General features: G+C 46.5%; 1 protein-coding gene across 2 annotated transcripts; it reads right to left on the minus strand.

Moving 5' to 3' along the window:
• Positions 1 to 717: 717 nt before the first annotated feature.
• Positions 718 to 15,243, minus strand: Caly (calcyon neuron specific vesicular protein). Of its 2 annotated transcripts, none has more exons than XM_036205617.1 (6): positions 15,065 to 15,243; positions 6,171 to 6,330; positions 4,720 to 4,830; positions 3,330 to 3,443; positions 1,126 to 1,513; positions 718 to 869 (listed from the first exon to the last, which is right to left on the minus strand). In XM_036205617.1, the coding sequence occupies exons 2-5, from the start codon at positions 6,303 to 6,305 to the stop codon at positions 1,175 to 1,177; spliced, it is 699 nt and encodes a 232-aa protein (XP_036061510.1). In that variant the 5' UTR covers positions 6,306 to 6,330; positions 15,065 to 15,243; the 3' UTR covers positions 718 to 869; positions 1,126 to 1,174. The 2 variants fall into 2 exon arrangements, with proteins under 2 accessions (XP_036061510.1, XP_036061515.1); XM_036205622.1 differs by lacking the exon at positions 15,065 to 15,243 and adding an exon at positions 14,701 to 14,846.
• Positions 15,244 to 23,504: the final 8,261 nt, after the last annotated feature.

The raw sequence follows: 23,504 nt of genomic DNA on the forward strand, positions 1-23,504 counted from the left end.
GCTTCTCTGGCCCCTGAGCAACCCAAGCTCTGTCGCGGCCCTCATCTCCCCAGTGACCCCCAGTCTGAGCTTACTTTTCATTAGGTGAGGTGTCAAAGACCAAGATAGAAGTGATCAGAAAAGATGTGCCAGAGCCAGTGACAGAGTCAGAGTCACACAGAATCGAGGGCTAGTTGTGGCAGGGAGAGAAAATGACAAGGGACCCAGGACATCTCCCCTGGGACCTTTAGCTGATCTCCTGTCTAGCTCCTAAATGGAAATGGCAATGCTAGGGGAGGGGTGGAGGGAGCCCTCCAACTCTCAGGAGGCCGGCCAATCACACAGTCCTTGGAGGTCTCACCACCATCTCAGGTCAATATTTATTCCCTTCTTAAGTCATTCCTGCTGTGGATGACTAATCTAGGGGAAGAAAACCTAGGAGCCCCTCCCAGAGGAGGACAATCCTGTTTCATGGAGAGGATCCAGAACCAGACCCAGCACCAGGTAGATGATAGGTAGGTGCAGCAGAATGTAGGTAGATCTTCAGGCAGTCAGGGGCAACCCCAATTCCCCTGAGTGGCTTATTCCGTTGTGACCAGTGCCCTTAGGCCGGGTTGGAGTGGGGGAAGGGCAAGGCCTAGTCTTCCTCAGAAGCAGGCAGCACCCTCAGGTGTCCTCCTAGGTTTGGGGACTAATGAAAATGCTCACACAAGCTGCAACCAAAAGAGAAACCAAGACTCAGGTGGATGTGAATCTTTACTTACAGAAAAGCAACAGAGCAAGAGGCCCATCAGGGACAGGGGCTTCAGCAGGGTGCTGTGGGGCAGGAGGACAATCACTGGGCAGTGAAGCATCAGGAGGTGCACAGGTCAAATAGCTTGTGGGGAACGCTGTGAAGACAGAAGGGTCAGAGTGAAAGGGACAGAGGGCTGGTGTGCTGGACAGGAAAGCAAGCCCTGTGCACAGACTTGGAGGTAGCCTCGAGAGAGGGTGCACATCTAGGTAGGTGTCTGGGCCTGGTAGGAAGTGAGGGATATAGGGAAATGGGGGGGGGCATAGAAGGGCGGAAGAGATGGGTAGGGTAGGGCAGAGCAAGCCTGTGACCCTGCGAGCTAGCCAGCCCCTGTTTAGAAGGGACACACTTACCCCAGTCACTGGCGGAGGGGGAGGGAACAGGGGAACAGGACGACAGTCACTAGGGGGCCTGGGACGGCATGCCCTCTGTCTTCGGTGGGTCTCCTTCCTCTCTCATGGCCGAAGGCTTCCCTGATGGCTCTATGCCGGATGGCTCCGTGCCCGCTGCCGCTGCTGCTGCAGTGGACACAACCACCGCCGCTGGGGTGGGGCCCTTACGTTCTTCCTTGGAGGCCCGGTAGCTGTTCCCCCAGAGGGCGGGCGCGGGCATCTCGGTGGCATGCTTGCGGTTCACAGGGTAGGCCCCGAGGGCTGCCAGGATGTTGCGGTGGCGATCTTGGCTATCGGTGTCCATCTCCGTGTAGTACATCTCCAGGGTCAGCGGGGTGCAGATCTTGTGCTGTAGCAGAGTCATGTTTCGGACCGGCAGAGGGATGGGGAATCATAGTGAAAGAGGAGAAGGAGGAGGAGGAGGAGGAGGAGGAGGAGGAGGAGGAGGAGGAGGAGGAGGAGGAGGAGGAGGAGGAGGAGGAGGAAGGGTCATAATTAAAAACACACAAAGGTGGCTTTGGCTTCGGGTCAGAGGGTCAGAGCCTGAGGCTCCTTGGAGAAGGGGTGGTGTGGTGTGGGACCTCCACCGGCGAGGAGTCTTTTAGAACTATGCTGTGTGGGAAGGTGGATAGCACAGACTGGTGTGGGGGACCATGCTTGTAATCCCGGCACTGGGAAGGTTGAGGCAGGAGGATTGATGTGAGCTGGAGGCTGGTATGGGCTACATAGTGATTTCCAGAACATCCAAAACTAAAAATGTCTCCCCTCCCTGAAAAAAAACAAAAAACAAAAAAAACGGCAACTGGACTTCAGTGCCTCTGTGAACTCCATCCCAAAGACCAGAGGATTAAGGGGGAAAAGGGAGAAATTACTTCTAAAATATGAAACACTTTAAAAAATATTAAAATTTATAACTGTCATTAATAGAGTTGAGGTTTTTAAAGTAGAAGGAAATATTTACTAAATATGCAGATAGCATTCATGTCCATAATACATTTAAAGTCACTCACATGGGTGGTAATACATACTTTAATCCCTTGGGAGACAAAGACACTATCTCTGTGAGTTCCGGGCCAGCCAGGGCTACACAGTGAGACCCTATTTCAAGAAAAAAAAAAAAAAATCAAAGAAACAGGCGGCTGGAGAGATGGCTCAGAGGTTAAGAACACAGGCTGCTCTTCCAAACGTCCTGAGTTCAATTCCCAGCAACCACACAGTGGCTCACAACTATCTGTAATGAGATCTGGTGCCCTCTTCTGGCCTGAGGGAATATGTGCAGACAGAACACTGTATACATAATAACTAACTAACTAAATAAATAAATAAATCTTAAAAAAAAAAAATCAAAGAAACAAACCTCTTAAAGTCTAAGGAAAAGACAAAAGGCTCAGTAAAGAAACCTGCTAAAGTTGGGTGGTGGTGGTGGCGCATGCCTTTAATCTCAGCACTTGGAGGCAGAGGCAGGCAGATCTCTGTGAGTTTGAGGCCAGCCTGGTCTACAAAGTGAGTTCCAGGAAAGGCACAAAACTACACAGAGGAAACCCTGTCTAGAAAAAAAACAAAAAAAAAAAAAAAAAAAGCAAGAAAGCAAGCTGCTAAGTGCAGGTAGGGCTCCTGCAGCTCTTTGGGCACTTCTTACTTCAGTTTAGATGAAAACAAAAATATAAACAAAAACCCCTCGGTTTTCAAATTTTATTTTGTGTTTCTGTAACTGTGCTTGAGTTGGCTGGAGGAGGCCTCCTTGAGACAGTGTCTCTCACAGAACCTGGAGCAAGCCTTAGCGACTGTCTTGCTCTGTCACCTCACAGTGCTGGGGTTACAGGCAGTCACATCTGGCCTTTTACATGGGTTCTGGGGATTTGAAGCTGGGTCCTCATGTTTATACAGCCTGTGCTTTTCCCTATGAGTCATTTCTGTGGCCCTAAAATCCTATTTATAGGATATTTTCAAAAGACGGGATCTTAGCATGCTCTGGGAAGTAAGGGGATCACTCACACAGGGGCAGTCTTGTCATTTAGAAGGAAACCCAGGGGTGTGAGATGGGAAGCATCCTCCCTTGATGCTGCCACAGAAAACCCTCCACATCCTGGCATTGACTAGAGACCATAGGTGGACCATGGTGGTCTCTACTGTCCCTACCCTGGTCTTTAGTCCATGAGGCTTACCCGAAGCAGGAAGCCATCTGGGCAGGAGAACTGGTCATACCAAATGGCCTTGTACATGATCAGCACACAGCCCATGAGTGCCATGGCAAAGGCGATCATCCTTGCAGTGGGCACCTGGCAGAGAGAAAAGAGCAGAATTTAGTGCAGATGAGCTACTGTGGGGCCAACCTCCCTGAGGGAATGGCCCCTAAGAACTGGGGCTGGGCACGATGCTACTGCCCCGACATCTTGTCTCCTTCCTTGAGGTCAGCTCCAGGACCAAAGGTCCAGGAACTATTCTTTGTAGGCCCAGCTTTGCTGAGATTATGGAAACATCCATAATCAGTTAAGTTGCATGCAGCCAATTGACCCAGAAGGTGCTCTTAGGAACTAACTGGTTTGCACTGCCCATGTGGCCTGCAGAAGTTGGTTGTTGTATGATATTTTGTGTGTGTTCTGACAAATAAAGCTTGCCTGGAGATCAGAGGGTGGAGCTAGACACTAGTTAACCATAGAGGCCAGGGAGTGGTGGCACATACCTTTCATCCCAGCACTTGAGAGGAGGAAGCAGAAAGATCAGGAATTCAAGGCCACCCTGGGCTACAGGAGATTAATCTAGTCTAAAAGAGAAACAGAGCCCAGAGGTGGTGGTGCACACCTTTAATCCCAGCACTAGGCAGTGGAGAAAGCAATATAAGGTGGGTGGAGACAGGATCTCGGCCCTCTATTTGGTCTGAGAATTCATAGAGGTAAGAAGTTTCTAGTGGCTGCTGCTCTGTTTCTCTGATCTTTCATCCTCGATATCTGACTCTGGGTTTTTAATTATTAAGACTAATTAGGACCACCCTTCAGTTATTGGGAGTATTGGGAGAGGAAGCAGTGTGTGTGTGTGTGTGTGTGTGTGTGTGTGTGTGTGTGTGTGTGTGTGACGTCTAGTGAGGCAAGTGCATTAGTACCACCACACTGGGTGGATCCAAAGAGCGGCACCTTTAATGCTCACTTCCATTGAAGAAACCATGGGAAAGGGCAGGTGTTGCTTCTAAAAATGGGAAAGCATTAGAAATAGTCAGCTAAAAGAGATTATTAAAACCATTACTGTTGTGGTTAAAAGAAGACAAACAGACATTTGCCAGATAAAAGGTAGAGCTCATATCAGTTTCACAGAAAGCCTGCAAGGAGGTAGAAAACGATGGGCTGGGAAACAGGTACTTCCCATGGGAAGTGTCTCCCAGGAGCTCAGGCTGCTCAGATGGCTGGGAGGATGGACAGCTAGGTGCCAGCCATCACTAGAGGTGACATCCAGGTAGGACTGATCCTTCAAGGGGGACCCAACCAGGCAAGCAAGACCTGAATTGCTCATCTAGCCTCTCCCCCTGCTCTAACTTCTCACAGTGAGGGGTAACATACTTACTCTGCGTCCTTCCTCTGTTTGGCCGGCCAGCCTTTGACCCTCCAAATCTGAAAACTTCTTTGGCTGGTCTGAGGAGGTAAGCTGATAGTCTGTCTGTGTTTTGATGACCACCTAAAGGAAGAGATGGTGTGACATTGCTGGACAGCTCGCAGGGACCCAGGAAAGCCCTGAACTGAGGGGTTGGGAAGCTGGGGTGGTGGTGCTGACCATCTGTCTCTACTGTTTGGTGGTCAGCAGAGCTGTAACATCTCAAAGCTGAAGCCAAAGGAAGGTGGACATGGAGAGGCTGACGGGAACCACGGCTGTTCAAGGTATGGCCAGGCCATGGTTGGAGTTCCTCACTCTACAGCCGCCTTCCATTCAGAGTGCTGGCTCTCCTACGTGAACTTCCCTCTCTGTTGCTGCACAATCTGGCTCCTCTCTTTCAGGAGGTCTGACCTGACTTCTCTAACAGCTTCCAGAGTCTTGTGCCTCCAACTACATGGGGCTCAGATGTGGGCAATTCTAGGCTGTCTGTATTCTTGAGGGCAAAGGATAGATCTGCCCTCAGCATTCATTGTTATAGTAAATGCAGCTGAAGCCCACCCAGATCATTGGAGAGCTACCCTGGGCTCCTGAAGGGTCAGGCTAGGCCAGTCTGTGCTACGTTTTGCTTCTCAGTGACTTCTGCTGAAGGTCACCTATCCCCCACCCCACTACTCAGTCACCTGCCTAAGAAGCCCTATTTTGTTCTCTAACCTAGAGCCCTGCCCAGAAAAGAAAGAATGGAAGAATGGTGTCCTAGTTTGGGTTTCTATTGCTGTGATGAAATACCATGACCAAAAAGAAGAAGGGGAAGAAAGAGTTTATGTGGCTTACACTTCCACATCATTGTCTATCATTGAAGGAAGTCAGGACAGGCTCTCAAACCGCTGGAATCCGGAAGCAGGAGCTGATGCAGAAAGCCATGGAGGAGTGCTGCTTCCTGGCTTGCTCCCCATGGCTTGCTCCTCATACTTCCTTAAAGAACCCAGGACTGCCAGCCCAGGGATGGCACCACCCACCATGGGCTTTGCCTGCCCCATCAGTCATTAATTAAGAAATAAGCTCGATCTTATGAAGCCATTTTCTCAATGGAGGTTTTCTCCTCTCAGATGACTATAACTGGTGTCAAGTTGACATCAACCTAGCCCACACAAGTGGTAACTGCAACTTGCTGGTCCCTCTTAGATTACATCACAGTCTGAGTGCTTAATTTCTGAGGAATCCAGTGGTTAGTTTACCCTGTTTCAGATGAGGTAGGAGCTCTGGATATGAGAGAGCTAACCATGAGGTCACACTTGTCAGTGGTTAGTTTGGATTTTTGCCCAGTTTGTTCTATCCTCAGGGCACTTTGGAGGAGGCAACTTCTACATAAGTCTTTGTCCCTAGGCAAGCTGAGAAAGCCTCCCACACCATCTCAGGCTACTTACCTGGTCGGAGAAGGATGGCTGGAGCTGGCTGACATCCAGGGGACTGATAAGAGGGGTACAGTCCATGGCAGCCCCATCCTGGCCTCCTATCTCCTTGCCTGCATTCCCAGAGAAGCTGAAGCCCAGCTTCACCATGGTGGATGGTGGTCCTTGTCCTAGCCTAGAGAGAGTTAGAGTCACCACTTACAAGTCATCCTATGGACAGCCTCATAGCTAGATCTGGAGTAGGGACCTAGAATGGTCCAACACTCTTCATACAAAATCCAGGGATTTGCTGTAGGAGGTCCAACTCAAGGTTTCACATCCCTTCCTGACCTCCCAGCAGGGCAGAATGGTGCCTCTGGCCAGAGAATATCTCAAAATAGAACTGAGGCATCTTCCTCCAGCCAGCCTGCTCTGGCGTGTGCTTTAAGGATACATATTCCACTGGGAGGAAAAGATTCAGGGAGCAGTTGGGAGAGCTGGACTGCCAGACTAAGCAGGAGGCCCAGATTAATGTGAATTTGTTAACTGTTGATATTTTTTTTTAATTTTTAAATTTTTTTGATATTTTAAAATAGATCAAAACACAACAAAGAACATCTGTCCCATGCAATATGAGATATGTCCATATTAATTCCCATTGGTTATCTATGTGAAATTCAGAGGAAGGTGTTAAAAGTATGCAGTCTGGTGGTTCAGGAAGACCAGGCCTTTGGAGAGCTGAACTTGCATCCTGCCAGTCAGGTAGTGATTGCAGTCTGGAGGAGGGTGCAGGTTCCACTGACTCTGGGTAAGTACAGAATGAACATGTTCAAGGCTGGAGAGATGGCTCAGCAGTTAAGAGTGCTTGCTGCTCTTGCAGAGGACCTAGGCTGGGTTTCCATAAAAAATGCCTTCATGGCTGGGCGGTGGTGGCTCATGCCTTTAATCTCAGCACTCAGGAGGCAGAGCCAGGTGGATCTCTGTGAGTTCGAGGCCAGCCTGGGCTACAGAGTGAGATCCAGGCCAGGCACCAAAACTACACAGAGAAACCCTGTCTCAAAAAACAAAACAAAGCCAGGCAGCGGTGGCGCACGCCTGTAATTCCAGCACTTGGGAGGCAGAGGCAGGTGGATCTCTATGAGTTCAAGGCCAGCCTGGACTACAAAGCGAGTTCCAGGACAGGCTCCAAAGCTACAGAGAAACCCTGTCTTGAAAAACCAAAACCAACCAAACAAACAAACAAAAACAAAACAAAACAAAAATGTCTTCACAACTTCCTGTAACTCTGGTTCCAGGGGATCTGCTGCCCTCTTCTGGCCTCCACATGTTTCTGAATGCGTGTGCTACACATACAAACAGACATAAAAATAAATGTAAACATAATAAATAAATATTGTTTTGTTTTGTTTTGTTTTTTCGAAACAGGGTTTCTCTGTGTTGTTTTAGTGCCTGTCCTGGATCTTGCTCTGTAGACCAGGCTGGCCTCAAACTCACAGAGATCTGCCTGGCTCTGCCTCCTGAGTGCTGAGATTAAAGGCATGCACCATCACCACCCAGCAAATACATATTTTTTTTTTAAAGGAATGTACGCTCTGATCTTGTGGTTGCTCTCTGTGAGGAAAGGATCTCTGTTGACAGATGGAAAGTGAAACAGACCATTATTAAAACCCTCTTGGAACTGTGTGTGGTGGTGCTTGCTTTTGATCCTGGCTCTTGGGAAGCAGAGGAAGGTAGATCTCTGAGTTTGAGGCCAGCCTGCTCTATACATCGAGTTCCAGGCCAGCTAGTGATGCACAGTGAGACCCTGTCTCAAAACATAAAATAAAACACTACAAAACAAAATAACCTCCCCATCTCACATAGAACTCCAATCTCAAAGTCATGCCAACGTAACCATTTTTAAAAGGAAATGCTGCCAATGTGTTGCAAAATTTCCAGAGAAAGAACAAAGGAGCCCTCATCAGCTCCGGAGGTCACCCCTCCTGCCCCCTTCACAGCTCTCAAGCACATTGGGAGGGAGAAACTCACAGGTCAGCCCCACCCACAAATGGTGGAGACTTTAAGTGAAGCTTAAGCAAGCTGAGTTCAGCAAAATATAGAAAGATCAAAAACAGTTGTGTGTATTCTGGTGTGAAATTTTGAAGGCAATTCCCTGGGGCTCGGTTGGTAAAGTGTTTGCTATGCAAGCATGAGGACCTGGTTCAGATGCCCAGCACCCACACAGAAGTTGGGCCAGTGGCTTGCATCTGTAAACCACAGGGTTGGGAGGAAATGGGCAGAGATGTGGATTTGGTGGCTCAACAGCCAGCTTGCCAGCATAGTTGAAATGGAGAGCTTGAAGTTCAGTGAGAGACCCTGTCTCAAAAAATAAGGTAGAGAGTCATAGAGGAAAACACCCAAAGTGACCTACGTACACATAGGTGAGTGTACTTGAACACATAGGCACACATCACACACACACACACACACACACACACACACACACACACACACACACACTGGAGCTGGAGAGATGGTTCAGCAGTGAAGAGCACTTGTGGCTCTTGCAGAAGACCTGGGTTCAGTTTCCAGCACCAACATGGTGGCTCAAAATGGTTTATAAACCAGTTCTGGAGATCTGACAACCTCTTCTGACCTCTACAGGCACCAGACACATAAGTGGTGCACATACATACATGTAGGCAAAATGTTTAATCTGACACACATAACAAAACAAATCTAAATTAAACAAAATAAGGGATTGGAGAGATGGCTTAGCAGTTAAAAAAAAAAAAAAAAAAGCACTTGCTGCTTTTACAGAAGTCCTGGGTTCAGTTCCTAGCATCCACATAGTGACTCACAACCATCCATAGTTCCAGTTTGAGAGGATCTGACACCCTCTTCTGACCTCCACAAGCATGAGACACCCACATGGTACTCAGACATACATGCAGGTAAAATACCTATACAAATAAAAGATTTTAAAAATAAGAAAAGCTGGTTGTGGTGGCACATGCCTTTAATTCTAGCACCTGGGAGGCAGAGTTGCAGGACAGCCAGGGCTACAAAGAGAAATCCTTTTTCAAAAAACAAAACAAAAACTCAAACCAAACCAACCAACCAAACAAACAAACAAAAAATAACAACCCCCCCCCAAAAAACCCAAATATATAAGTAAACATAAAAATAAAGTCAAACAGCGGTGGTACACGCCTTTAATCCCAGCATTTGGGAGGCAGAGGCTGGAAGATCTCTATGAGTTCGAGGCCAGCCTGGTCTACAGAGTGAGTTCCAGGACAGTCAAGGCTACACAGAGAAACCCTGTCTCGATGTTCCTCAATATCCCCCTCCCCCAGAAAAAAAGAAGAAAGAAAAAAAAAAAAAGCTATCTCTACATTAACAGCCTAAAGGAGATAATCATCTGGTAAGACTGGTAAGATATTTGGTAAGACTTGAAGTTCATTCACAAATTAAAAAATCTGTGTTTGCACACTGAGAGCAGAGGGAGAAGGACTGTTCTTAAACCCCATGAAGGTTAGACACAAAAACCCCAACAGATTAATGAACATAAGTTTTTTGTTTTTTGTTTTTTATTTTGTTTTTTGAAACCGAGTCTCATATAGTCCAGGCTGACCTTGAATTTCTGACCCTCCTTCCTCAGATTCCTGAGTCCTGGATGACAGGTGTGCATCATCACATATGGCTTGAATTTGGGCCTTCTGTTTTGGAGACCTTGGAGATGTAGATGACCTTGGCGGATGTGGTGATTTGCATAAGAATGGCCTGTATAGGCTCAGATAGTTTAATTCTTAATCACTAGGGAGTGTCACTATTTAAAAGGATTGGAAGGATTAGGAGCTGTGGCCTTGTTGTAGAAAGTGTGTCACTGGGAATGAGCTTTGAGGTCTCAAAAGCCCAAGCTAGGCTCTCTCTCTCCCTCTCTCTCTCTCTCTCTTTCTCTCTCTCTCTCTCTGCCTGTGAATCAGGATGTAGCTCTCAGCTACTTCTCCAATACCATGCCTGCCATGCCTGCTGCCATGCTCCTCTTAATGATAATAGACTAAACCTCTAAAACTGTAAGCAAACCTTCAATTGAATGCTTGCTTTTGTAAGAGTTGCCTTGGTCATGGAGTCTCTCCACCGTCAGAGAACAGTGATGCAGTGCCAGAACAGCTGATGAAGTGCCAGAAACTGTGGTCCTGAGGGTTCCGCCAGCACAGTTTCACCAGGCGAAGGAACCAGGCCAGAGGTTCAGAGAGTAATACAGATTGTTCATGGATGAAATAGCTTTTGTATTTAAATGCAAAGACAAATCCTCCACATATAAAGTATAAAAAAATGAAAGAGTCCAGGGTCAGTGATATGGCTGAGTGGGTCAGAGCACTTGCTGCCAAGTCTGAAAACCTGAGTTCAGTCCCCAGAACTCACCTGGTAGGGGGAGAAAACTGCCTCACGCAATTGTGCTCTGACTTCCACATATGTACCGTGACATAAGGGTGCTCACTCACACACGATAAATACGTGCAATAAAAAATTTGAAGGCTCAGTGGTTAAGAGTACTGCTATTCTTCCAGAGGACCTCTGTTCAGTTCCTAGCACCCACAAAGCAGCTCACAGCTATCTGTAACTCCAGTTCTAGGGGATCCAGCGTTCTCTTCTGAACTCCAAGAGTACCAGAAATACATGTGGTACACACACAAACATACATGCAAAATACTCATACACACAAAAATTTTAAAATGACAAAGTCCAGTTAAATTTGAGTTCTTAGAAAGCAGATATATTTCTATATTAGTGGCAGAAATGCTTTTGAGAAAAAAGTGTGTTAAAATTTTTAAATTATTTTTCATTATATGTGTCTATGTGCAAATTTATTTTATTATGTTTTGCTTGAGTGTATGTCTGTGTCCACTTGCAGAGGTCAGAAGAAGGCTACACATTCCCCTGGAACTAGAGTTTGCGTGTATCTGTTCATGCAGTTGTCCTTAGAAGGTGAAGGTATCAGATCCTCTGGAACTGAAGTTACAGGAAGCTGGGAGCTGCCTGATGTGGGTGCTGGGAATGCAACTTAGGTCCTCTCTGCTCTCAACCACTGAACTATCTCACCAGATCCAGTTTTGTTTTGTTTTGTTTTGTTTAATGAAGTTGGGTCTCACTATATAGTCCTCTATAGTTCAAGGCTGGCCTTGAACTCAAGAACATCTTGCCTCAGCCTCCCCAGGGTAAGCCAGCTAAGATTCTATTTAAATAGTTTCAAAGCCCAGGACAGAGATTATGGGCAAGTGCTCCACATGGAAAGCCATGAAATATTGACTTTGGGGCCAAGGAACATCAGAATCCTCCATCAGGTAGGGAAGGTTCTCTAAGGCAGATTTTGGAGGTCTTTATGCTTAAACATCTCTGACTGTATTTGTAGAATCAACAACTCCCAATCAAAATTCCAACAAATTTGTTTATGAATTGCTAATAATAAAGCTGATTGGCCAACAGCAGGGCAGAAAGAGATTGGGCAAGGCAGCCTGGCACAGGGAGAATGCTGGGAGAGAGAGGCTGAGTCAGGGCAGTCAAGAGAGATGCAAGCCAGTTGCCCAGAAAGCAAGATATGCTAGAAGACAGGTAAAACCATGACCCACATGGCAATACATAGCTTAATAGAAATAGGTTAATTTAAATGTAAGAGGTAGCTAGTAACAAGCCTGAGCTATCTATCAGCTGAGCATTTATAATTCATATTCAGTCTCTGAGTTGGTTATTTGGGATTGGGCATTCAGGACAGGAAATTCCACTTACAATGAACTTGAAACTTGAAACATCAAAATTTTATGTACAAGGTAGAAAGATAGGAGCACACAGATGTCTTGACAAAGGAAATCTATCTGCTGGGTGCCTGCCTTGAACACAGCAGTGTACACTAGTGTTGCTGATGCCTTGTGGAGAGAAACACATTTGACACATTCTGTACATTCCCACCTCAGTTAATAGCAGAGAGGCTGCTTGTGTCTTAAAGTCCACTTGGAGTGAAGCAGATCTCATCACTACATGCATGTTTGAACACACATAATGAGCACACATGTGTGTACATACAATGCACACATGGACATAAGAATTCATTCTAGGTGCATGAATATGGAAAACTGAGACAACAAAGCACTTCAGAGACAATGCAGGAGAATATTTCCAATCTCAGGAAGAGAGAGATTTCACCAGCAACATTCAGATTTCACCAGATTTCCTTTCATAGGAGGAAATCTCAATAAAATTACCTTCTATGTTGAAATTAAAAACCCCTTCAAAGAGGAGAAACAGAAACCTTAACTGGGCGATATTTATAACGCACAAGTGACAACAGGTTGTTGTGGGTTAACTGATGTCCACACAAAGAGAACACCAAGCTTTAACTCTTATTATCCGTGAAAGAGACTTGTTTGAAACAGTCCTTACAGTTGTAATGGAGTTAAGATGAAGTCCTATTAGAACAAGTAGGGGCGGGTTATTCCACTGTTGGCATCCTCACAAGAGGATTTGGACCTAAGCAGTCCTTCTGTGGGCCTTCTGCAGATGGAGGCAGGCTGTAGTGATGCAGCTGCTATCCAAAGACTGCTCAGGACAGCAGAGACTGGACGGAGCAGAGGAAGACCCTCTTGAAGCTTCAGCAGAAGCAGGGCTCTGCTGAAATCTGGTTTTGGACTTCTTGCCTCCAGGATGGTAAAAGTTGTGGTTATTTTGGACAGCCACCCTCGGAAGGCCAGCTGCCCTCCAGACCTGCAGATAACCACTGCTTCTCCCTCTCTACTGGCGGGGCCACATAGATGTGACAGCCCCGAGGAACACAGAGGAGATGGTATTTCAAAGCTGTCCAGTGTTAGGGACAGCTGGGTGCAGAACTTTCCAGGGCAAGAAAGTAGAGAAGGAAGGCTGGGTAGGGGAGGAGGAGGGAAAAGAGCAGCATCTACACTCTCTCCCCCACCTCAGGAGGGCTCTCGAAGACACTGGTCCCTTTGGTGTGTGTTACACCTGTGACCTTCCGCCTGGCCCAGCCTTTACAGAGATCAGGCAGTTGTTAACAAAGAACCTCTTTAAGAGGTGGATCCGGTCCTAAGGAGGGAGCTGGCTCTATCTACGTTGGCCCTGGGTACTTTGGAAATCGGATGGCTTGGGGGCAACCCGATGGGCATTGTGATAGAGATGGACCGGAAATTATTATAAAGAATATAAACGGCTGGCCAGGTGATACACGGAGGCAAAAGAGGCAGGAAAATGAAAACCAACAGAAGATGGCGTCCTCCCCACGCATCCCAGTCTCTACTACCATCGGCAAGAGACCCCTCCCTCCCTTCCTTCGAAATCCGCCTTCGGTTGCCACGGTGACGCAGCCGAGGGCTATTTTACGTCACCACGGGTTCCCATGGCAACGGAGGCAGTCCCCCCCCCCCCGCCCCCAGCACCATGTCAAGTTTCTAGTCCTCCATAGCTAGGCAGAACATCGCAAAACCAAGGGCTTTGTGTGGAAAACTCTCCCCTCCTCTCAGCACACCAAAAGAGTCCATTCTGGATCTTGGGGGCCCCTGCTGGGAGATGGCAGGGGTCATAAAGCTTTAGAATTGGGAAGGCGTCCCAACACCACCTACGGGTCCTTCCTCCATCCTACTCTGTCATTTTGTCTCCTGAGGATTTGCTGCTCATTCGCAGTGCTCTCCGGGGGAGCGGGGCGGGGCATCTCTGGTCACGAACTAGGGGTTGCGCACAGACAGGATGTTGACGGACAAACGATGGGGGATGCGGACTCTTATTTGAAAGCCCATACAAGCTGGGCTAGAGGTCGCAGACTCGCTTTCACACGCACTCTTTCATGCTGCGTCACACAGAAGTGCATGTTGGTGCGGACTCCTCCCTCGTCCTCTCCCCAACCAACCCCACACCACAGCCCTGCGGCAGCGCCCACCCTGGTCTGCTTGCATCCCAGGCCTGTAGGTAGTGGTTTGCCTCTAGTTTTAAGGGCTGTTGTTCATCAGGGGCCCAAGCCAAGAGGGACAGAGAGGAGGTACACGGTAACTCGCAGTTCCCCACACTCACCAGCCACCTGTGGCCCAGCATCCGGAGCCAGCCGAGCCGCGGCAGGTGGTTTGAGACAAGTGGCTGCCCTACCTCCTACCCTCCTCGACCCTTCACGCAGCGACCCCCATCATGCCCCCCCCTCCATGCGCAGATAGCAGACAGACTCAATGCTCTGGTTAACACCCCTTCTGCTGACCTCTTTCTCCCCATCTGGCTGTTTCCCCTTTTTTCACCCCACCCCCACAGCAGATGGAACCGAACAGGAGCTGAGATTCGTGCCCCTGGGCCACCTTGGGGATGTACAGCTCCCACTGGCTCTCCCGGACCTGCAGAGGTGGAGCCAGCCCACAGGGAGGGGGCTGCAGTCACCATGGACTGGGTCGGCTGAGGTCCAACTGTCCCACTGCCTCTGCTACCCTACTATGCCCAGGATGGGGAATTCCAGCCTCATAAGAGATTTATGCAGTATGGGCAGCCATAATTCTTTATAATGTCCAGGCTGCCATTGACCTGTAGGGGTTTCTCGACATACCTCAAGATCTAGGGACCACTCCACCTCAAGTCAGCAGAGATTCCCCCAGCTGTCCCGAGAGGTCTAATGATCATACTCCACCCAAGCCAACAGGGCCAGCCCGATTTCTAGTGGAGACCACGGGAAGGAGATGGCTGTGCTCCATCGCTCTGGCAGCCATCAGGTTAGCCAAATTACTCCCACATAGACTCTCAACCCCTACACCCATATCCTTGCACATACATCCCACACGCGCACATTCACACACTCTTGCACCCGCTCCCCCATCTTCGCACCTCTCACATCCCTGCACCCTTGCACACCCACGCACACATTCTGGCCCCCTCGTCCCCATTCCAAAAGGAGAAACGTGGAAATGGCTCACAGGCAGCTCACAGGCAGTTGCTGCAGGACGCAGTCGCGGGAGGACGGGGATGCGGTGTGGATGCGGAGGATGCAGTTCCAGACGCTTCGCCACCAGGCGGGGCGGGCAAGGGGCTGGAGCCTGAGAACGAGGCTGTGGTTGCCATGGAGATGCAGGCTGGAGGAGGGACCACTGTGGCTCAGGTGGCCTCACACCCCCTCCCACAGCAGGCCTCTGCACTGTCTCTAATCACAATCACACACCTGACACACACACTTCACACACCTCTGACATACGTTTCACATATCTGATACACATCACCCCTCCCCATTTCACATACTGCTAAGACACACCTCACACACACTTTGCACCCCTGACACACAGCATACGGAGTCATACCACACCAGCTCTCACACTTCATCACTTTGCTGCAGGGTGCAGACATCAAACCAGAGGAGCCCTGGCTGTTCCTCCAGGTGGGATTCCTGGATCCAGAACCTTCCCCTGACCATCTCACAGTAGAGCCTGGGGTCAGGGCAGCTGAGGTTGGCCTCTTGCCCAGAGGGTACTCTTCTAGGTCTCGGGGTCTGAACTCCTGGGCTGGAAGCTTTCCTAGGACTGGCCTTGTCTATTTTGGTCACTGTTGTCTGTGTAATGCCAGTATACAGAAGGCACTGGACAGATGTTTGGTTGAGTGTATGCCATGCATCACACAGGACGTCTCTGGTGGACATGCTTCTCCACGAATGGTGGTGAACAGTGACCGCACTCTGTACCCAGAGCTCAGTCTTGCTGTTGACTGGAATCTTGTTGCAGTCATGCATCATGATTTATTTGTTCATGGACAGATGTCTGGGTTGTTCTCCCTTGTGTCTGTTGCTTGAAATGGAACAGCATCCCTGACCAGGTCTTTGTTAGTTATTGCTCTTGGGTAGATGCTGGGAACTGTTGTGAGCTGCCAGTGTGGGTACTGGGAACTGAACTCTGGCTCTCTCCGAGAGTGTCCAATGCCATCTTTCCAGGACCAACACTATTTTACACTCTTGTCAGCTGCAATAGGTTCAGGGCTCGGCCCTAGGTCCTCTTGATCCTGAAATACTATGATCTTCCCACCATGCCCCGTGTCCAGCTGAAGTAGGCCCTTCCGATCCTCTGGCCTAGAATGCCTTCCTGATTGGCTGCTCCACCTGCATCCACCCAGGACTCCTAATGGCCACTTCTCCATGCAGCCTGCTTTCCCATCCCCAAGCATAGCCACTGTTTATTATTGTCTTTTTTTGTTTGTTTGTTTTTTGAGACAGGATTTCTCTGTAGCTTTGGAGCCTGTCCTGGACTAGCTCTGTAGACCAGGCTGGCCTCGAACTCACAGAGATCCACCTGCCTCTGCCTCCTGAGTGCTGGGATTACAGGCGTGCGCCACCACCGCCACCACCACCCAGCTATTATTGTCTTATAATAGTCATTGGCACCAGCCTGCCAGCTGGCCAGAACAAACTATCACAGATTGTTAGTCTTATTATTCTGGAGGCCAAAGCTCTGAGATCAAGGTGCTGGTGCAGGTCCTGCTGATACCCTGTTCCTTGACTTGTGTAGGCAGTATCTCTGTCATTGTCCCAATTTCTTCTAAATAGGACACCAACCATACTGGATTAGGGCCTACCCCAACTACCCCATTTTAAATTAACTACTTACCCATGTCCTCCTTCTCCTCCTCTTCTTCATCTTCCTGTTCCTCTTCCCCTTCTCCTCATCCTTCTTCTTGAGACAGGATCTCATGTAGCTTTGTTGGCCTTGACTTCTCTGTGTATCCTAGAATAACGATGAATTCCTGGTCTTCTTGACTCCGCTTCTTGAGTGCTGGGATTACAGATATGCATCACCATACCCATTTATGTGGTCCTCAAGATTGGGACTCAGGTCTCTGTGCATGTTTGGTAAGCATTCTACCAACTGAGCTACATCCTTACACTAGTCAGCTTTTTCTAAAGGAACAGAGCTGATGGAAGGAACATGTATGTATGAGATTTATTAGATTGGCTGGGAGTATGTGATCCTGGTAGTCTAACAATGGTTGACTCACATTGGAGGCTGAGAATCCAGTGACATTTCAATCCATGAGGCTGGATGTCTCAGCTGTCTCAAGTTGGTTCTGGAAGCCTGGAAGACTCCTGAAGAGCTGCTGATAGCCAATCTGTGTTGGAATCCAGAAGTTGCTTCTGATGCCAAAGCAATAGGATAGATGAACTTGCCAGTGAGTTAGGGCAAACAAGCAAAAGGTGAAGTTTCTTGCTTCCATGTCCTTTTATTTGGACTGCTACCAAGATTTAGGGATTTTCTTCTTGTACTCAGCAGTTTGGGCTTTAATTGATCCCAGATACAGTTAAGTTGATGGCCAAGATTATTCATCAAAATCCTCAACTCTTGTCCTGGCTAAATTTATGTCAACTTGACACAAACTATAGTCATCTGAGAGGAGGAAACCTTGATTAAGGAAATGCTTCCATAAGATTGGGCTGTGGCCAGCCTGTAGAGCATTTTCTTAATTAGTGATTGATGGGGGATGGCCCAGCTCATTGTGGGTGGGGTCACCTTTGAGCCGGGGGTCCTGGGTTCTATAAGAAAATGGACTGATAATGCCATGTGGCGCAAGCCAGTAAGCAGCACCCCTTCATGGCCTCTGCCTCAGCTCTGGTCTTCAGGTTCCTGCCTTGTTTGAGTTCCTGTTCTGGCTTCCCTCAATGATGAACTACAATGTGGAAACATAAGCCCATTAAACCCTTTTCTCTCCATCTTGTTTTTTGGTCATGGTGTTTCATCATAGCAGAAGAAACCCTAACTAAGATAGCCCTTAACAGTCTTTTAAGAAGATCCTGTCTACAAATACAGTCACATTCTAAATGTTTAGAACTTCAATGTAGGACTTTAGGGGAGACACAATCCAGGCAGGAGCAATGTCCTCCCAGGCATGCGTGGTGCACTTTGCAGTTCACATTCATATTAGTCTAACGACCGAAGCTCAGTACCTTCTTCTCATGGGGCCGTTAGTCATCTGCATGTCTTCTTTAGTGAGAGATCAATTGAGATGTTCTAAATATTTTTCAATCAGGCTGTTTGTCTTCTTGTTAGTGAGTTTTTAAGAGTTGGGTTTTTTTTTTGTTTTTTGTTTTTTTTTTTGAGATAAAACAGTCAGGCTATGCAAAAATCTAGAAATAATAAATTTTGCACAAAAACCCTCCAAATAAATAGTAAGTGGGAATGTAACAGCAATATGTAAATTTATTGCTTTTTCCATGATATGAGGTTAGTAACATTTCAAAGGGCCTATCAGGTGTGAGGGTAGGTTTTGTTCACTGGCAAAAACCTTCTGGACTTTCAGCATGCCTGGGAGCTCTATAGGCTCTGGCCAAATCCTTTGAGATTGTCAAGGAAGGTGTCCTTATGGCACTTGGCTGTTCTGAGCACCATCCATTCAGCTGTGAAAGCATTGTCCAGCTCCTAGTCCGAAAGGAAGCTTTTGTCCAACCTTGTCTTCTCAAAAAAAAAGGAGTTCAATAGACTCCCCGGTAGGCAGACAGGGAGAGAGGCCATACCTCGCTTCTTCTTCCCCCTTCTGACCTGAGACAAAGTCTTCCAGTTTAAAACTTGTAGGTTTTCTCTCCCTTCAGCAGGCCCTGCCAATGGTCTGGTTCAACAAGTTCAAGGCCCCAGGACATGTTTACATAACAGTTGTGGACCAATCAACCACACTATCTTTCTCCAAACTTAGCAACTGTAACTTAGAGGAGGAAGACTCTCCATCGACTTTAAAAATCCCAGCTCTAGAGAAGAGACTGCATTTTTGGCTCTCCAAGTCCCCCATCTGCTTTGCTGAGGGTCTTGTTTTCTGTGTATGTGTCTGCCATATGTGTGTGTCTCCTCACCCCCAAAAACCATCTTTCTACAGCTGATGATTCTGTCTGCTGCTGTCTCTGACATTTGAGTTTCTCAACTGCTACCTGCTACCTCCTGTGCTCAAGATTTTTCCTGCCTCTCATTTCTTTTAGGGGGGCGGAGAGTTCACAACATGGTTTTTCTGTGTGTAATCCTGGCTGTCCTGGACCTCGCTCTGTAGACCAGACTGGCCTCCAACTCACAGAGATCCCCTGCTTCTGTCTCCCAAGTGCTGAGATTAAAGGCATGCACTACCACACCCAGCTGTCTTTTAATTCTTTAACTGGCAGAGAAGACCCCTAGACTTCTCAACAGTGACAGTTCAGTACAAAGGTCTTCCTGCTCATTCTTTCCTACTACAGCCATGAAACGAGGAGGCAGCCTTTGACCAGGCTCTTGTGCTTCAACCTCTGTCCTGGTCATCAGATGGTGATGGAGTATTAATGTTGTTAATTATTAATTATTAAAAGCAGTTATTAATGTTGAAAGCAAAGGTGACTCTCTCCCCAAGCAACTGTACTAATTTGTTTTCTGTCTTGTTCATTCCCAGCTCTCTGCTTCTGGCATCTTGGCAAGGAACTCAAGCTTCTGGATTTTCTTTTCTTCATTTCAGGAGTCAGGAGTTCATCAAAAGCCTTGTCTCTCTATTCCATTTTTGGATAGATATGCTTTGCTTCCATGACAATTTTCACCTCTCCCAAAGTTACATTATTAAGAGATTAAGTATAAAGATACCTTGGGGTATAATCTTATCTATGAAGACCAGGCTAGCCTTGAACTTGTTATTCTGTTGGCCTCACCTCCTGAGCGTTGGGATTACAACTATTTCCCACATTTTCCTTTCTTTTTCTATCTATCTATCTATCTATCTATCTATCTATCTATCTTTATGTAGTTGGAATTTTCTTTGGACTGCCAACCAGATCCCAGATAAAGACATGGAGACGTATTGCTAATTTTGAATGCCTGGCCTTAGCTTAGGCTTGTCTCAGTGGCTCTTTTAACTTAATTTAACTTGTTTTTATTCATCTACATTTTGCCTTGGAGCATTTTTGTTATTATTCCTAGCCACTTCTGGAGTCACATGACTGAATGAGCTGTCACCAGTCAGGCAAAATGCTTAGTTACTCCAGGGCCTTATGTTTTACATAATCTGTGTGCAGTGTGGTCATGTGATCTGCACACAGCATGATCACATAATCTATGTGCATGTGTGGCTTAGCTATGTAAGCTCATATATACACGTGCCGGGTAACCTATAAAAGCAGGCTCTACCCGCTCCCTGCTCTCTCTCCTTCTTGCTAGAAGTATTGCGCCCCACCACCCAGCACCTTTCTTTTCTGTAGGCCTATCCACCTCCATCCTTTCCCTTTCCTAATAAAAACTCTTATAGGGGGTTCTGTCATACCTCATGTTTTATCATGCCTGGTAAATAATGTCACCAAATAAATAACAATTTTACTTTCCTTTCAGTCTGTATGTCCTACTTTCCCACTTCCTCCATGTCTGTCTGTCTGGCCCCTGGCATCTCCTTTCCTCTCTTCTTTTTTGAGCCTAAATTCCTCCTCCTACTTACTCTCCCTGCCTGGAAGTTCCACCTATACCTCCTCCCTTACTATTGGTCATTCAGGTTTTTATGAGGCTAATCAGGTGCCTTAGACAGCAAGTTAATAGCAACACATCTTTACATAGTTAAACAAATATTTTCCAACATTTTTATTTATTTTTTTATTCCTATGTAGCCCCAGCTGTCCTGGAACTTGCTATGTAGTGTTAATCCCATCAATCAAGAATAAGACCACTACCACAGTTAAAGCCAACTTTGAAACAAGCTTTAATTAAATACTGGCCAGGTGGATGGGCTCTGGCCAGTCCATACCCAGGTTTCTGAGAAAGTGCTCCAAATCAAGTTTTGCAGCAGCTTAAGTATTTCCCATCAGGTCCAATCAGGGGCAAGCATACTTCCTGATATACCTCTAGCCTACATCCAATCAGGAATAAGAGTACATCCTGACCTATTTCCTGCCTGTGAACTTCCCACTCACATGTGATCAAGCACATCCAATGGAGATGGGTCAAACAAACTTGTTTAAGGGAGTGAAAACATGGCTTGTTATGTCCCATAAACAACAGCCTCCAGCATTTCAGGAACTATGTGTCCTTGGGCAAGGGGCTTGCAGATCAGCAGCATTTTTGTTTCATGGATCTCTAAGGGATAGCAATTAAAACTTAAAAATGTAACTTTGGCTCTTAACAGTAGACCAGGCTGGCTTCAAACTCAGGTCCACCTGCCTCTTCCTCCCGAATGCTGGGATTAAAGGCAAGTACCACCACGCCTGACCATTTATTTTAAAATAACTGGTTGAAAGAGGTGAAAATGTAGCTCAGTGGTAGAAAGCTTCTCTAGAAAGTCTCTAACACTATAATAAACAGCTGATGAATACTGTATACATTCAAGAAACAAACACTACATTTCATATATGCATGCATTGTGTGATGATCTCCACAGTCATACAAACTAATGCATACATCACTACCCACACTGTGCATTGACTCCCCCCATCATAAATTGTTCATTTTTCCATTTGTAGTTAGTGCCCGTGACAACACCTTCCTACTCCATAGCCCTGGCAGGCACCCTTCAACTTTCTTCCTGATTTCAACATTCTCCATTCCAAATTAAATTGGGTTTATTCAGTGTGTGTCTTCCTGAGTCTGGGTTATTTGGTTTGGCCTAATGTTCTTGAGAGTCATCGCTGAAGCTGCTGCCCATACAGAGCAGAGGGAAAGCAGTGTTCTCGTCCTGCTCACAGTCTGGGTTACATAGCAAGACACATTGTTTCAATAAAAAAAAAAAAAGCAAACACAAGTAAGTAAGTAAGAAAGATGCTTGCTGTTTGTTCCTTGGGGGAAAGTTTTTTTATTTCATTAGGTTTAGAAAACTCTATTCTTAGTCCCCTCACCTTCAGTGCTAAGGATTAAAGATATAGCCTAGCCCTAGTTAAATATCTTTTCTTTAAAAAAATTTACTTTTAAATTTATGCATGTATATATATATGTGTGTGTGTGTGTGTCTGTCTGTGTGTGTGTGTGTGTGTGTGTACATATGTATTTATATGTGTAGGTAACCATGGAGGCCAAAAGTGTATTAGATCCCCTAAAGATAGAGTTACCAGAAGTTACAGGTGAGTGTTAGCTACTCAGGACAGAACTGAATTGTGGTCCTCTGCAAGAAGCAGCCACTTCCTGAATAATTGACTCAGAGGCTTAATATTAATAATAAATGCTCGTCTGGTTGCTCAGGCTCATTACTAACTAGCTCCTACACTTAAATTAACCCATTATTAATACTTTTTCTCAGTATAACATTCTCATCTTGCTTCCTCTGCATCTGGCTGGTGACTCATGACTCTGCCCTTCCTCTTAGTTTGGTTGCCCTGCCTCTACTTCCTGTCTGGCTACTGGTCAATTAGTGTTTTATCAAACCAATTAGAGTGGCAAATCTTTACAGTGTACAAGAGGATTATTCCACAGCACCACCCCACCCCCATTTCAAGCATAAGTGGATACTGGACTTTGTCAAATGCTTTTTTTTTTTTCCTATTAAAATAAGCACATGCTCTTTGTCCTTCATCTATAGTATAGAACATAATTTAATTTTTAAATACTAGACCAACTTTCCATTCTTGGGATCAATTTATGTGTACTTTACTTGCTAATATTTTATTTGCAGAAGATTATTGATCTGCAGTTTTCATTTTCATAAACTCTTTGACTTCAGTGTCAAAATGTTTTCATTACTTTTCTAATGCTATGACAAAACACCACGACCAAAGCAACTTATAAAGGAAATGTCTAATTTGGAGTTTATCATTTTAGAGAGTCAGAGTCAGTGTCCATCGTGGTGGGAAGCATGAGAGCAGGCAGGCACAGTACTGGAGCAGTTGCTGAGAGCTTAACATCTTGATCCACAAACAAGCATGAAGCTCTCTCTCTCTCTCTCTCTCTCTTTCTCACACATACACACACACACACACACACACACACACACACACACACACACACACAGAGAGAGAGAGAGAGAGAGAGAGAGAGAGAGAGAGAGAGAGATCAAGTGTTCTGTGTTGTATGAGTTGGTTGAAGAAAGAGGTCACTCCAAGATAAATTCTTCAGGCAGCAGGAAGGAACAGCCTCTGATGGACTGAACCTCAAGCAGCTGTTCAAAGGCATATTTATTGATTGTCACACAAAGTTGCTTTTTGGGTAAACAAGTTCTTCATACCAAAGTCCCTGATCTAATAACTCTATAAATCATGGGAAACAACCACTGTTTTTGTTTGTTTGTTTGTTTTGTTTTTTGAGACAGGGTTTCTCTGTGTAGTTTTGGTGCCTGTCCTGGATCTCTCTCTGTAGACCAGTCTGGCCTCAAACTCACAAAGATCCACCTGCCTCTGCCTCCACCTTAAATTAAAGGTGTGTGCCACCACCGCCTGGTTAACCATCACTGTTTTACACAATGATTTCTTCAAAG

The sequence above is a fragment of the Onychomys torridus genome, chromosome 1 (assembly GCF_903995425.1).
Source record: "Onychomys torridus chromosome 1, mOncTor1.1, whole genome shotgun sequence".
Classification (NCBI taxonomy): domain Eukaryota; kingdom Metazoa; phylum Chordata; class Mammalia; order Rodentia; family Cricetidae; genus Onychomys; species Onychomys torridus.

Coding starts and splice junctions, on each gene's coding strand:
- Caly (XM_036205617.1), bottom strand. CDS start 6,305: ATGGTGAAGCTGGGCTTCAGCTTCTCTGGGAATGCAGGCAAGGAGATA. Junction 4,831..6,170: donor AGCCATCCTTCTCCGACCAG/GTAAGTAGCCTG, acceptor CTCTTCCTTTAG/GTGGTCATCAAAACACAGAC. Junction 1,514..3,329: donor CAGATGGCTTCCTGCTTCGG/GTAAGCCTCATG, acceptor ACTCTGCTACAG/CACAAGATCTGCACCCCGCT.